The sequence below is a fragment of the Podospora pseudoanserina genome, chromosome 5, assembly GCF_035222485.1.
Source record: "Podospora pseudoanserina strain CBS 124.78 chromosome 5, whole genome shotgun sequence".
Taxonomy (NCBI): Eukaryota; Fungi; Ascomycota; class Sordariomycetes; order Sordariales; family Podosporaceae; genus Podospora; species Podospora pseudoanserina.
This window is the reverse complement of record NC_085924.1, coordinates 3,502,246-3,516,251: the sequence shown is the minus strand read 5'-3', so window position 1 is coordinate 3,516,251 and position 14,006 is coordinate 3,502,246. Positions and strand designations below refer to the sequence as shown.

The 14,006-nt window shown below is 54.6% G+C and overlaps 4 protein-coding genes across 4 annotated transcripts; 3 read left to right on the top strand and 1 right to left on the bottom strand.

Moving 5' to 3' along the window:
• Positions 1–711: 711 nt before the first annotated feature.
• QC764_508475 (uncharacterized protein) lies at positions 712–1,656 on the top strand (the record flags this gene model as incomplete). The annotated part of the gene is made up of 1 exon (XM_062948102.1): positions 712–1,656. The coding sequence occupies one exon, from the start codon at positions 712–714 to the stop codon at positions 1,654–1,656; it is 945 nt and encodes a 314-aa protein (XP_062799505.1).
• Positions 1,657–2,353: 697 nt separating this feature from the next.
• On the top strand, positions 2,354–4,919 carry THI4 (thiamine metabolism-related protein). The gene is made up of 4 exons (XM_062948101.1): positions 2,354–2,421; positions 2,515–3,120; positions 3,194–4,425; positions 4,493–4,919. Exons 3-4 carry the CDS (start codon positions 3,453–3,455, stop codon positions 4,591–4,593), a joined length of 1,074 nt encoding a protein of 357 aa, XP_062799504.1. The 5' UTR covers positions 2,354–2,421; positions 2,515–3,120; positions 3,194–3,452; the 3' UTR covers positions 4,594–4,919.
• Positions 4,920–4,985: 66 nt separating this feature from the next.
• On the bottom strand, positions 4,986–8,900 carry QC764_508460 (uncharacterized protein; the record flags this gene model as incomplete). Its single annotated transcript, XM_062948100.1, is given in 5 exon segments — positions 4,986–5,236; positions 5,252–5,653; positions 5,749–7,835; positions 7,886–8,716; positions 8,758–8,900. 5 exon segments carry the CDS (start codon positions 8,898–8,900, stop codon positions 4,986–4,988), a joined length of 3,714 nt encoding a protein of 1,237 aa, XP_062799503.1.
• Positions 8,901–10,270: 1,370 nt separating this feature from the next.
• QC764_508450 (uncharacterized protein) lies at positions 10,271–12,440 on the top strand (the record flags this gene model as incomplete). The annotated part of the gene is made up of 4 exons (XM_062948099.1): positions 10,271–11,336; positions 11,395–11,500; positions 11,568–12,374; positions 12,436–12,440. The coding sequence occupies exons 1-4, from the start codon at positions 11,118–11,120 to the stop codon at positions 12,438–12,440; spliced, it is 1,137 nt and encodes a 378-aa protein (XP_062799502.1). The 5' UTR covers positions 10,271–11,117.
• Between the last annotated feature and the right edge of the window lie 1,566 nt (positions 12,441–14,006).

Genomic DNA, 14,006 nt, shown 5'->3' with positions numbered 1-14,006 from the left:
AAGAAAGTTTGAAAAAAAAAAAAAGGGAAAAAAAGGGAAAAAAAGGGAAAAAAAAAGGAAGAAAAAAAGGAAAATAACTATAAAAACAAAAATAAAAAAAGAAACATCACCACCCTCGCTTCTCGTTCTCGTCCCGGTTTTTCTCTCTCCCACTCCCCTCCCTCGATACCCGACGCGGCGGATACACTTCAGTACATGTCTCACCACTTTCTCTGTTCCTCCCTTGCCAACGGTTTTCATCCATCCATCACCTTCTGCGCGTGACGTCGCGTCCGGGCCAAACTGGTTGCTTGTCTGCTTGGTTGACATAAAGTTAGCTAGCTACCCCACCAGCTTTGCTCTACGCGGTAGTTGTCCCTTTTTACTCCACGCGCCCCCGACATTTGACGACAGGGGAGCCAACGACTTTTGTTAAATTGCCTATGCTCGGGCACTCCGTCTAGACCAGGATCGACTTTATTATCAAGACCTCCTCCGCCCCATCCGCACCAGCAAAACCACCTTTTGCGCATTTTCCAAATTCCCATATTCTCAAGAAGAACCGTTGGCGACGCCCCTATCCTACTCAAGGCCGACCACCACCACACCCACCATCGACACCACACATAGCTAGCTAGCTAGCTTACACTTGAAAGCCAACAACAACCACCGACAGCCACAACCAAAAACCACAATCACAACCACAAACAACAACAAAAAGAGAAAGAAAGAATGCGCTCCCCCCACATGAACCACACCCCCACCACCTCCCTCACCTCACCACCAAACAACCACCACCTGTCGTCTCCAACAACAGCAACGACAACAACAACAACAACAACCACCTCCCCCCGAAATGACCCCCCCATCCCCATCTCGATAACCATCTGCGGCGACGGCGGCTGCGGCAAATCCTCCATCACCCTCCGCCTCGTCCGCTCGGGCCAGCCAGGCAGCTGGACAGACGACTACGACCCCACAATCGAAGACTCGTACTCCATCACCCGCCGCATCGACGGCGTCACCTACCACCTCTCCCTGACCGACACGGCAGGGCAGGAAGAATACCGGGGCATGTGGGCCTCTTCCAACCTCTCCTCCGACGCCTTCCTCCTCGTCTACGACATCACCAGTCTTGACTCGCTGCACGCGCTGGAGTACTTTAACGATCTGATTGATATGGAAGCGGAAACAAGAATGGACAACGCTGCGAGGGCGAGGAAGGCGGGGGTGGTGGATCTGGGGGGGTTGGGTGGGGAAGGGAATAAGATGGTGCCGCCGGTGAAGATTGTGGCGGGGAACAAGTGCGATTTGAAGGAGGGGAGGAGGGTGGCGGCGCAGGTTGGGCTGGAGTGGGCTAGGGGGAGGGGGTGCGGGTTTATGGAGACTAGTGCGAGGTTGGAGGTTAACATTGAGGAGACGTTTGAGTTGATTGTTAGGAGGGTGGTGGAGGGGAGGAGGTTGGCCGAGATGGAGGCGGACGAGTTGCTTGGTGGTGGTGGGAGGGGGAATGAGATGGGGAATAATAAGAGGGGGATGACGAAGCCGTTGACGCCGTTGCCGGATCGGAGGGGGGAGGAGGAAGGGGGGGAGAAGGAGTTGGGGAGGAGGGGGGTGAATAATATTGAGGGGGGGATTGGGAGACCGGGGTTTTGGAAGAGGTTGAGGTGTTGGTGATATTTTTTTAATTTTTTTTTATTTTTTATTTTTTTAATTTTTTTTTTCTTTATTTTTTTTGGGTTGTTGTTTTTTGTTATGGGATTGTTTTGATTAGGATGGGGATTGTGGTGTTGGTGGTGTTGGGGTGCATGCGGTTGGATGGGGGGCGGAGGGTTGTTCATTTTGACCAAAAGGAGGGCTGGTTAAGACGGAGGGGAGAGTGTACGAAAGTATTATATATATGGCTGGGCTGGCTGTCCAGGAGACGGCATCTCGGAAAGGGGAGAGGGGTTTTTATATTATTATTGACCTACAGATACCTACTTGCGCGTTGGATTTTTCATTTTTGTCGTTTGGCACATGGACACCACACACACATCGGGAGGCGGGGGGGGGCGTTTGTTTGGGTCATTTTTTGGCTGTTGGAGATGGTGGATTGGCACGTCTGTCTGTCGTTTTTTTTTTTGGTCTAAACCCCCATGTCTTAACACACATTACCTGTATATAATCTATTGAGACAAACCCTTGACGGGTAAGAGTCATCGTCATCGTCATCATCTACCTAGCCATAACACATGACCAATGCAGCATTATGGCAGTTTTCGACACTTTTTTTTTTTGGTTTTGTTTGTTTGTTTGTTTTGTTTTTGGTCGACAAGAAACCTCCGCATCGGTTAAGAGCCTCTCCGATCCCGCAGTGAAGCGGAAACAGTCGGGGGGGTGGTGTCACAGCCGCAGGCGAGGTCTTGACAAGAAAGCAGCAAAGTGGGGAAGAGTTGTATTGTATGTCATTGACTTGCATTTTTTGGCTTTCTTGTGAGCGGTTTTCCAGTCAGCAATGGGGATTTATTTGTGTCTGATTGACCAATTCTAAAGCCGAGAAGTGTGCCAGTGGCCGTGGGTATCCGCTGATTGCCATGTTTTCTTATCAATTGATGGTCTAGATCTTTGCGGTACCGTGGTTGAGGTTTGGGGATCAATCAATGGCTTGAAAAGGAGGGGTTATTGAGAGGGGGGATGACTGATTGATAGAGGAGGGTGGTGGTGAATACGGTTTGAGTTGGCCCTCGTCATTGGACTGTCATGAGGAAGGGGGGGCGGGGGGGAGTGGTCATCTTGGGACTTGGGGCGAGGGCCACTCCACCTTCTTAAGTGGTTTGAGCATGTTCACTGGTTGGAGACTGCAGGGCGATGCTCAACTCGAAACTTTGAACCCCTCTTGGTGGTGGTGGTAGTGAGGGGTTCGGACTATCTCGTGGGGGTTTGGATGAGTCGTGTGGAGAGGGCACTAGGGAACCTTCTTTTCGAACGGACCTTGGTCGGGGGAGTTTGCAAGTGGGAGGTTTGGGGAGGTGGATGGGTATAAAGGGAGGGTTCTTCTCCGGGGGCGTTTGAGGTTTCTTTTTTCTTCTTCTCTCTTCTGCAAAGCGACTGTCGACAGACCACTTCAGACATCCAACAGATACCAGTTCAACTTCTCTCGTAAATATCACTCCCTGTTTTTGACCTGTTGTAGTAAGGTGGCTGTTGGTTGGATGTACTAATACATGCCTAGGTCAAACACAAACCGGTACATATCATGCCTCTTTCTCAAAGGAGAAGAAGCAATGGGTCACTTTGCGCTGGTGATGGTGGTGTTGTGTGAACCACTCTCATGATCAAGACTTGTCAGACAATATGTCATCAGGTAATTATCTGAACGCATGAGCCGGTGCCCCTTTCTCTTCTCATCATCTTCTGGATTATGACGAGGGAGAGGTGGCTGAGATCATACGGCCTCGGAACTTGATCTGGATAATACCAGCGAAAGGATCATGCTTCTCGCTCCTCCCCTTTGTTTTTCGAGGATGAGCTCCCCCCTAACATCCCTAGATAACATACAACCCATCAAAATGGCCCCCTCCGCCGTCACCCCTCCCCAGAAGCCCGCCGTTCTGGCCACCCACCCCCTGAAGTCAGTCAATCTCGACAACAAGACCGACGTCACGCCCACCCCCGCCATCAAGGATGACCTCGCCGCCCTCTTCAACAACTGGGACTCGTTCACCTTCGCTCCCATCCGCGAGTCCACCGTCTCCCGCGCCATGACCCGCCGCTACTTCAACGACCTGGACACCTACACCGAATCCGACATCACCATCGTCGGCGCCGGCTCGGCCGGTCTCTCGTGCGCCTACGTCCTCGGCACCCTCCGCCCCGACCTCAAGATCTCCATCCTCGAAGCCGGCGTCGCTCCCGGCGGCGGTGCCTGGCTCGGCGGCCAGCTCTTCTCCGCCATGGTCATGCGCAAGCCTGCCCACCTTTTCCTCGAGCAGGTCGGTGTTCCGTTCGAGGACGAGGGTGACTATGTCGTCGTCAAGCACGCCGCGCTCTTCACCAGCACCATCATGAGCAAGGTCCTTCAGATGCCCAACGTCAAGCTGTTCAACGCGACGACGGTGGAGGATTTGATCACCAGGCAGGATAAGGAGACTGGGGAGGTGAGGATCGCGGGTGTGGTGACCAACTGGACGCTGGTGAGCATGCATCACGATGACCAGTCCTGCATGGACCCCAACACGATCAACACCAACGTTGTCGTTTCCATGACTGGTCACGACGGGCCGTTTGGCGCTTTTAGCGTCAAGAGACTGGTCAGCATGAAGCAGATCGAGGAGCTGGGCGGGATGAGGGGGTTGGATATGGGCAAGGCTGAGGATGCGATTGTGAAGAGGACGAGGGAGATTGTGCCTGGGTTGGTGGTTGGTGGTATGGAGCTGAGTGAGGTTGATGGGGCCAACAGGATGGGTGCGTCTTCTTTTCCCTCTTGACTATGTATAAACACGAACAATTTGCGGCTAACATGAGATGACAGGCCCTACCTTTGGTGCCATGGTCCTCTCTGGTCTCAAGGCTGCCGAGGAGACCCTCAGAGTCTTTGACCAGCGCAAGGCCCAGAACGATGCCGAGCTCTAAGAGGCTCACATGACGACAACCTTGAGCAGACAAACATGGACATGCTCGATGGGAACACATATACACACGGCAGGCTGAAGGGGAGGTGCCACGTTCCTTGAGATTTAGCTTTGGCTTTGTGACCTATCTACCTACCTACCTTGGTCGCCCACAGACAGATTGTGGGTGCTACACGTTCATGAAATGGGTATCACTTTATGATCAGTTGCTTCATGTTGTCCCCAATGCAAGCAGTGATATCAACGTTTCAGAGCCACCAGATGATTTGCCACCCGAGATTCTACCTTGGTCATCGAATTTTTGACGAGAAGAAATATTATTACAGCTTGCTAAACAGCAACATCCATCCACCCTAGATCACCACCACACACCATCAAAACAAAGTGCAAATATTACATAACCATGACCGCCCCCAACAGCCCAGCAAGCACACCCGTAACAGCACGGTGGCCCCTCCTTCCAACCCCAGCAGCAGTAACCACAAAGCTGGTCGACGAGGGTTTGTACGGGGCATAATCGCTCGCTGTCGCCCCATCAACAGGAACATCCGGCAGCGGGGGAGGACCGTAACCACCGGCAGGGACAGAGCTGGCGGTGGCCACCGGGCGAGGGACTGATGCCGGGGGTGGCTGACCGTAACCCTCTCCACCACCACCACCACCACCACCACCACCACCACCACCACCGATAGCAGAAGAACTGGTAGCAGCTGGGTCAGACACCACACTCCCCAGCGTCACCACCTCGGTAGCAGTCTCGACAGCAGCCGTCTCCGTCACCGTCGAACTAGCATGAGGCAAGCAGCCGTGACACTCCCCCCCAGGAGTATGCCCCGGCACGGTCCCCACCCACGTAGTCACAGTACAAGTGCTACACATCTGCGCCGTGACCGTGACCGTAGTCTTTGGGTTCGCCGGGCAGGACGTCACCGTCACGGTGAAGTTGTCGTCTGAAGCGGAGGGTGTGCCGAAGATGCAGGGGTAGCATGGTTGGGAGGGGGTTGGTGTGGCGCAGATGGGGCGGGTGAGGGTGGAGAGGTGTTCTGTTTTTGTTTCCGTCACTGTGGTTGGGTTAGTATGATGGTGAAAAAAAAGAATGAAAAAAAAAAAAAAAAAGGGAGGGAGGGGAGGGAGGGGGAAGGGAAGGGGAGGGTACCTGTTGAGCCGGAGGGGCAGATTTCGACTATTTCGATGATGTGGATTATTTCTATTCCGATCCAGGTGTCGCATTGTGATGTTGGGGAGGGGGAGGGGGAGAGGGAGTCGCAGTCTGATGTGGGAAGAGGTATGTTTGACCCGGATAGGCTGCCGGAGTTGGATGTTGTTTGTGTGCTGGTGGTGGTGCCCCCTTGGTTGGAGGAGGTGGCGGAGGTGTCTCCGGGAGAATATGAGGTTTCTGAGCTGGAACCAGAGGGTTGGTTTGATGATGGGGCTGAGGCTGTTCCAGAGGTGGAAACGCTGCTGGACTGGGTGCTGGGTGTGGCGGATAGTGTTGATGTCGTGATTGAACCTGTTAGACTGGGGGGGTTTGATGGAGTGAAGGAGCTTGGTGAACCGGAAGAGCTTGGTGAACCCGGGGTGCCAGAGCCAGAGGCACCGCCTGTAGCCGAGTCAGATGAGGCAGGACCACCAGAGCCAGAAGTTCCGGGAGACCCAGTTGCCGACCCGGTTGCCGACCCAGTGCCGCCAGTCGAACTCCCACTCAAAGGATCGGAAGCACCCGTCTCTGAAGACACCGCAGACGTCCCGCTTGCGGTCCCCATACCACCCCCTCCCGTGGCGGTGTTTGTCAGGCTGCCGCTTATGTAGCTCGTACTCCCCAACCCTCTGTTCGTCGAGCTCGAAGAATCAGGAGCTCCGGGCGCTGTCACGGAGCTTTCACCAACCGTCATGGTCTTGGTAGATCTTGTCTCGCTGATACCCGGTCCATTGCCAGAATCTCCTCCGCCCGAGGACGAACCAGAAGGATAGACCGTTACTGTTGATCGAGACGAACCTGAGGCACTTTCAGATGCCGAACTGGCACTTGGTCCGTTTCCAAGATCTCCACCACCCGAAGACTGACCAGAAGGATAGACGGTAACCGTTGTTCGAGATGAGCTTAAAGCAGTTGTTGGTGCTGGACTAACCCCCGGGCTATCACCACCCCCAGCGCCAGAACTCTGACCAGAGGGATAAACAGTAACCGTCGACTGTGACTTTCCCGACGCCGTCCCAGATACATCCCCACCCGAAGACGAACTTCCCGGTGCGGAGCTAAGCCCCGGTGTAGAGCTGACCCCCGGTGCAGAGCTAGCCCCCGGCCCATTCCCATCTCCCCCGCCAGAAGTCTGACCACTCGGGTACACAGTCACGGTTGGCTTCCCCGAGCCAGACATTGTTCCGGAACCAGTCATGGATGAATCCAATCCCAGTGATGAAGAACCTCCCATAGTCCCCGTCTCAGACCCACTTGCACCACCGGACCCCGATTCCCCAGAAGGCCTCAAAGTCAATGTAACCTGCGGTTCGCTCCCCGTCGTCGTCGTCAAAGACCAACTCGGCTCATCAGTCCCAGGCGGATAAGACGTCGTGTCCGAAAGCGTCGGAATCTGCCCATCAGCAGGCACTCCTGGCACTTCGGCCGTAGCCGTGACCGTCACCGGGGGGGTATCAGAGCCTGAAGCTGCGGAGGAGACTTGCCCCCCACTGTCCGGACCGCCGGCTGTTACTGTTACTGTTGGGTAAGAGACAGATGATGTGCCTCCCATCGACCCTGTTGGTGTTTCCGAGGGAGGCAAAACCGTCACCGTCCCAGGTTCAGATTCAGTGGCATTATTCGAGGCGGTGACGACAACTGTCTCTGGGGAGCCACTGGAGTCATCAGAGTTGCTCGGTGAGCTGGATGGGGCGGGTGGTGTCGAGGTGGTAAATGACGGCGACCCTGAGCCGGGATCGTTAGAGGCGGTGATGATGACCGTGCCCGGCTCCGCGTCCGTGGCGACATCCGAGCTTGGTGATGGGGGCCAGGAGGCGGTAACGATGACGGTTGGCGTATCGGGGTCGCTCCTGGTGGTGTTGGATGATGCAGTGCTTGGAGTTGGGGCTTGGCTTGAGGAAGAAACCCATGGGGGTCTAGAAGGCCAGACTGTGATGGTCACGGGTGGTTTTCTGGTTTTGGTTTGCGGGGAGGAGGTGTTGGTGTAGAGCATGCTGGTGGAGAGGCTGGTGTTGGTGGGTGAACCGGTGCTCAGGGCAATGGAGCTACCATGTTTTGGTTAGCTAGTAGCCCAAGCAAAAGATGAAATACGTACCTGGTGTTGTGGAAGGTGGTGCTGCTGCTCGATATCGACGTCGATGAACTAGACGTGGTGTTTTCGCGACACAAACCAGGCGATATCATCCCAAACAGGCATTTGCAAGATGACGAGCAGAGGCTATCTGGCATCCCGTTGACGGCCTTGCCATAATCACATTCCTCGTTGTACTCTGCCTCGGTGACATTGTTGCCGCAGCCAAGTGGTGTTGCGCCGCGAGCAATGATGTACGGTGTTCCATGCGTGCCGTCTGCAAAGGTCCGCTGCCCCAGGCCAGTCGTGTTGAGCGCGATCGCCAAGGGCTCAAAGGCGCCATTCCCTTCGGTAGGGTACTCCGCAAACACCTCATGAGCACTGCAGTTCCAGTTGCTCGCCATCTCATCGGTAAGGGACGTCATCGAATCGTCCGTGGCGACAATGTGCACCTTGTTCAGACATGTCAAGTTGCCCCGGACTTTAAAGACGCCTATCTCCGACAGAGCCTCGATGGTGGTCGGAGCTGCGTTGCTCTGGTAGTAGCATGACAGCGAAAAGTACATGCCGGTGCCATTCTTGCCCGTGGAAGCAAGGCTGATGGAATCCCGGATCATAGCCGACGCACCGGCGAGCTTGTACCACTTGGAATGGTAAGAGGGGTCCGTCCCGATGAGCACCATGTTGCCCGTGACGGCAGGCGACCAGACCTTCTTGGTATTGTCCAGGAACTTGATCGTGCCCAGGCTTGTGTTGCAAAGGCAGTCCGGGACAATAATAGACTTGTACTTGGCAAAGTCGGCCGTGGTCATCTTGTTCCATTCGTCTTCCGACTTGCAGGCATACGCTTTCGGACTTGTCAGTTACGGTCTCGTCCAACCGGAATAGCAACCCACGTACGTGTTAGACCGAGCTTCTTTGCCTCGTCGTACTCGGTATAGTTCAGCCCGTACATGTACGGGAAAAGAACGTTTCCCTCGGCCATCACAAGGACTGCCAAGCTGGCCAGCGCCAACAAAAGACTGTGAATGGTGTGCATGGTGGCTTCAAGGGGGTTGGTTCAGGGGTAATGAGTGACAAGATCGGGGTATCCCTTGAAGGATGCGCCGTTAAACGACTGACTGAAAGGATGGACTGCGATAAGAATAAAATGAGAGTACTGAAAAAACAAATCCAACAGTCCAGTCAAGCCCTGGAGTGGGCAACAGGTCATATTTCAACACCATCGTCACGGCACAAATGGCTAAGATTAGACAGAGTCAAGGTAACCATTATAACTCGGGGCTTCTCGGCCAAACGAGAGGGTATCCAGACAGTCAGAGCATTCTCCCCGAGACGGTCTCAAGTCCTAGGGAAAGGGTCATGTGTGTTTGTTGCCGGGAGAGAAAGAGAGAGAGAGAGAGAGAGAGAGAGAGAGAGAGAGTAGGTTAGGTAGCAAGCGACCTGATGGTGTCCTTGTAGGACAGCCGTGTGTCGGACATTACTCTGGACCCCTTTCCAGTAAACAAAACAAAGCCAGGTAGGCCTGGCAATATCAGAGACTGCTTGGTAAAGCTGATCGGCGTTGGATCCCTCTGCCTATAGACGCAGGCACGGGTTGGCTGAGAGGGAGCTTGTTGTTTGCTGGGGAATCCCAGTCTCCAAGTGCCGGGTTCGAGGCTAAGGGTAAGGGGTGACGATGGGATGGCAGGTCGAGCTGAAGCTGCAAGCAATGAGCGAGACATGCTAATGCGGCCGTGACACTAGCTGCACCCGAAACAGCAGGGCACTTGAGGCGTCTGGGGGGGCGATCCTGTCGAAGAAGGGGGATCTCGCATCGCATCACATCGGATCGCGTCGAGCGTCGCCGCGACGACTGGAGAGAGAGTCGCACACAGATCTGAGACTGCAATTCATCGCTTGCTCCTGCTCGAACCGAGCTAGCGGGTGGCAACGAGCACGAGGATCAGGATTATGAGACGGCTGTGTAAGCTGGAGGGATGGGTATCATGAGGTAGTTATGCCGAGGTGTCGGGAGGTGTGTATAAACGTATAAGAATGGCGGATACCTATCTTCGATAGAGCCAAGAGGTGATGAGGCGGTTGTGCAGAATCGAGGTGAGGTAACTAATGTGTAACGTCGCAGCAACAGCAAGCGTGCCTATGCAAGATGATTCCAGAAGTTCCCTTGCACAGCATTAGTCGGTGTCCTCCTGCAGTAAGTAATTTGTAAGTGACGTTGTCGATGATGACCTGCCAGGCGGGCTATGGATGATGAATAATTGATGTGCTTGGGGGAGGTTCGGAAGGGTCGGCGAATGGGCCGCCGATGGATGGGAAAACGACAGCCCTCTGCGGTGTGGCTGCGGCTGTGACCTGCAACTCTAAGTGGCTGCTGGGGACCTTGCAGGCGTTCCCAACTGGCCGGGAGGGATCTCTGACCGAGGTCGTGATCGGCCAGCCTCAGCCAATCATAGCCTTATATCGACAATAGTCCCTCGTGTGCTCAGGTTGCAACGACCTGCAATTCGTGTTGGGCCAAGCGGAGCTTTTGAGAACTTGACGTGCTTCCCGCTGCTGTCACCTTGAACCTCACCTCATCCTATCTTTCGACCTCCTCCTCGGCCCTATACCGTCGCCTCAGCCTTGATGTTCCTGCCAAGCCTCCCGTTCCCATTCACCTCAGACTACCATCACCGCTCACTCACGGATAGCCCTCTAGGGATATGCAGTCATATCGACCAGCTGTGCCCTGCCACGGCGGCGGCGGCAAACATCGATAATGACACCTCGCACCTCACAGAAGCCCGTACCCTCCCTCCGTGTCGTCAACGGTGACCCCCATGCCGCACTTTTGGAGGCTTCGGCGACTCAGCTTCGTTCGTGTAGAACCCGCGTCACTTTCACAAGACGCCCGCTCCATCAAATTTCCCCGTCTTCCCACACACAAGGCCGATCGTCGTGATCTCCCCCAGCACTTCTGACAGCGCAACCTGTCCAATAGCTATGTCCGGGCTGACCAAACCTTGGTGATGGGATGGGCCTGTCGAGACATCGATAGGCTTCCAAGACCGCCACCGGATCGGTCCCCCGCTGTCATCCCGCGTCCGCCCAGCTCGACAAACCCAGGTTCATCCGTCACCGACGTCGATAAGCTTCCGAGGATTCCAAGAACTCTGCATCATGGGGTGTTGGTATTTGCAATGCTTGGGAAGGATAACTGGGTAACCGGCACCTGGGCGGGACGGTCCGGTACCTGGGCGTTGCTACTCTGAGAATGGATATAAAGGGCAGCTCAGTCAGCAGTGTGATGGGATTCGTCTCTGCAGCCAGTGTCTTCAGAATATCCCGGTATCGATATCCCTCCCATATCTGTCTATTCTCTATCAAAATGGGCCAGCAAAACTCCCGCCCTGTCTTTGATAGCAAACTGATCAAAAGCCATGTCGAACACGCCCTGATCCAACAGGATGGGCGCCATAACGACATCCCCACAGTATGCTTTGCCTCCTCCATTCTTCCCATGACCAGCTAGACTGACTCGGCCCCCCAAGGTCCTCGCCACCCTCCTCTTCCTTGATGCCTCCCCGGAGATGCTCAAACACGCCTACCGCTGCCGCAAAGACAGCCTCCACACCTGGACCCCATCCCCGGGCAGCAGTAAGCCACTGCCCCCTTCTCCCTCTCTCTCACCACCTAGGCACTTGGGGTACTAACAAGCTCACAGTCACCGACGAAGCAACCAAAACCGCCCTCCTAGGCGACAAACGCTTCCAGCGCGCCTTCATGACCTACTTCTCCCTCCTCAACAACCAATACAACTCCAACTCGACCGCCCTAGCCCTCTCCCAGCTCTTCTCGGGCCCCGTACCCCTCGTCTACGGCCTCTTCTCCTCCCTCGGCCTCCCCCTCACCTTTCTGTCGGATGGGATAGAGCTCCGCTCCGCAATCCTGGTAGCCCAATCCCTCACCCTCTCAGCCGTAGACTGGCAGCCCGGCATCTATGACCTCCTAACAAGCAGCCAGCTCGCCCGCCCGGCATCAGAACTCCTCGGGCCAGAGGAGCTACTAAGAAGGGTAGCCTACGACGGGCGGTTCAGCGGCGTGATGAAGGGGGGAGCGGGATATCACAACATCAGCCAGATCCTGTCCAACCCGTCGGCAAGGGCGGCGGTGGTGGAGTACGTCCAGCAGCTGGACTGTCGGAATTTATCGCTGCTTCTCCCCCAGCTGGCTTCGCTTTCTGTTTTGCTGCTCACGGCCACGCACAAGCCGGAGAGGCCGGCGTTTGATTTTTATCTTGCGCATCTTGTCACGGCCGTTAATTCTTTGAGGGTTGTGCTCTCTATTCTGGAGGAGGGGACGCAGAGGGTTGTGGTTGCGAGGGGGGTTTGGCTGTTGTTTGTTTTGGTTTATGTTACGCAGTTGAGGCCGGTGGTGGATGGGGAGTTGCTGATGGGGATGGAGCTACAGGAGGGGCATGATTGGCGGGCGGTTTACGACGTGTTTTGCAACGAGGGGGGGACGGGCCAGGGTAGGTGGGGAATGGGCCTTGGCTGAGGGTCATGAGGACGTTGTTTGAGCTGGGGAGGGAGTTTGATGGGGAGGGGAATGGGGGGTTTGCCTGAGGGGGGCGTGGAAGATGGTCGGGTATTGGAGTGGGTGGACGGGGCTGGGGGCGAGGGGAGGGAGGGATGGGGGTTGAATATCAGACTCTAGGGGACGAGGGAGTGAGTGGGAGTGGTCAAAGGGGCGGTGAGGCGAAAGGGGTGGGAGTGAGACGAGACGAGAGGAGGGTGTACGATGTTGATGTTCTAGACCTGGAGTCTGATCCGCTGGCTGGCTGGCGATTCGTTGAATATACGTCAGGACGGGAGACTGGATTGAGTGAGCAACAACATACATATGGAAATAACACCGCCACTGCTAGGCAGAGGGGGGAGAATTACGTACATACATAAGCTTGGGGGGGGGGGGTTAAGTACACGCATGGATATTGGAACTGGATTAATAGTGTACTCTATGTACTTTAGTAGGTAGTTACAAAAGCAATGTACTATTTGTGTGTTTTATACTTTTTTGACATCCAACGGGGAAAGCCGTGATAGGGTCTTTTTGGTGGTTGAGATAGGGGCAAAAAGGGGGTGGAACTTGGCAGTATGAAACAGGGTTCATGAGGGTAGAGGCGAGGAAGGTGAGTAAGGTCTTTGCAGGGGATTCGCTTGGAAGCGGAGGGGGGAAGGGGGTTATTAGAGGAATGATGTTCACTCTTCGCGGAGTAAGCGATGGGTCTTCAGTGTGTTGGGGTGAAGCTGTATGGCTATAAGGGAAGCATCATGAGGCTGTGAGTTGGGTGTTTGTATGCAGTTCACGAGGCTGATGTAACTGTACTTGGTACATGACAAATACCTGCCAGGGGAAAGGCGTATCTTGAAGGGATGGGTGGGATATGTAAGGTACTTTTCTCGCAAATGTAGCTAGTTGTGATTTGTAGTAGTTCGCGGATTCGCATTAGATTACCCAGGTATGCGTGTTGGCTTGGCCAAGGAACAGGTCTTCATGATCATTTGTAATCTCTGCCGTAAGCATTGGTTATTCCTACGCTTTCGATCTCTCCTCATAAAGGCAGCCAAGATTGATGGTAGCCAACTTGATAGTTTTTCCGCTTGGAAAAGGGTTGGGTGACGTGACGGGGCGAGCTGCATTGCATTGCATTGCCGAGCCGAGCGTTGTGAGACTAGAAGCGGGTGGGCGGGCCGGGGGTTTGAAGAATTGTTGCTGACAAACGTGCTGTCAGGTGGGTGAAAAATGATGACTTGTCGAAGAGACGATGTTCTTGGTTTGTCGTTTTTGTCTCTGTTGCTCTAGGACTATGGCGCCCTTATCACGCTGTGGACACCTTAAAAGACCGGCGCTACAGAGTCGTAACACACATCATGAGATGACCCTTTGAATCACCTGTTACAAGAGGGCAAAGTCTCACTCAATGGTAGCCAGCAGGGCTTCAAAGACACCTAGATACTCGACAGGCTTTGGAAATTTACCTCGGCTTCTAAAAGGTCAATTTATATCTGGAAGATGTTACGAGAGGGATGGTTATTCCACGTTTTCCTGTCTTGCAGTACCATCCCCTAAATTCTGCTCAACGCATGCTTGCTAATCGAGG

Excerpts from the sequence above, each read along its gene's own strand:
- THI4 (XM_062948101.1), top strand. The coding sequence starts at position 3,453 with ATGCTTCTCGCTCCTCCCCTTTGTTTTTCGAGGATGAGCTCCCCCCTA. Across the intron at positions 4,426-4,492 it reads TGATGGGGCCAACAGGATGG|GCCCTACCTTTGGTGCCATG; the intron begins GTGCGTCTTCTT and ends ATGAGATGACAG.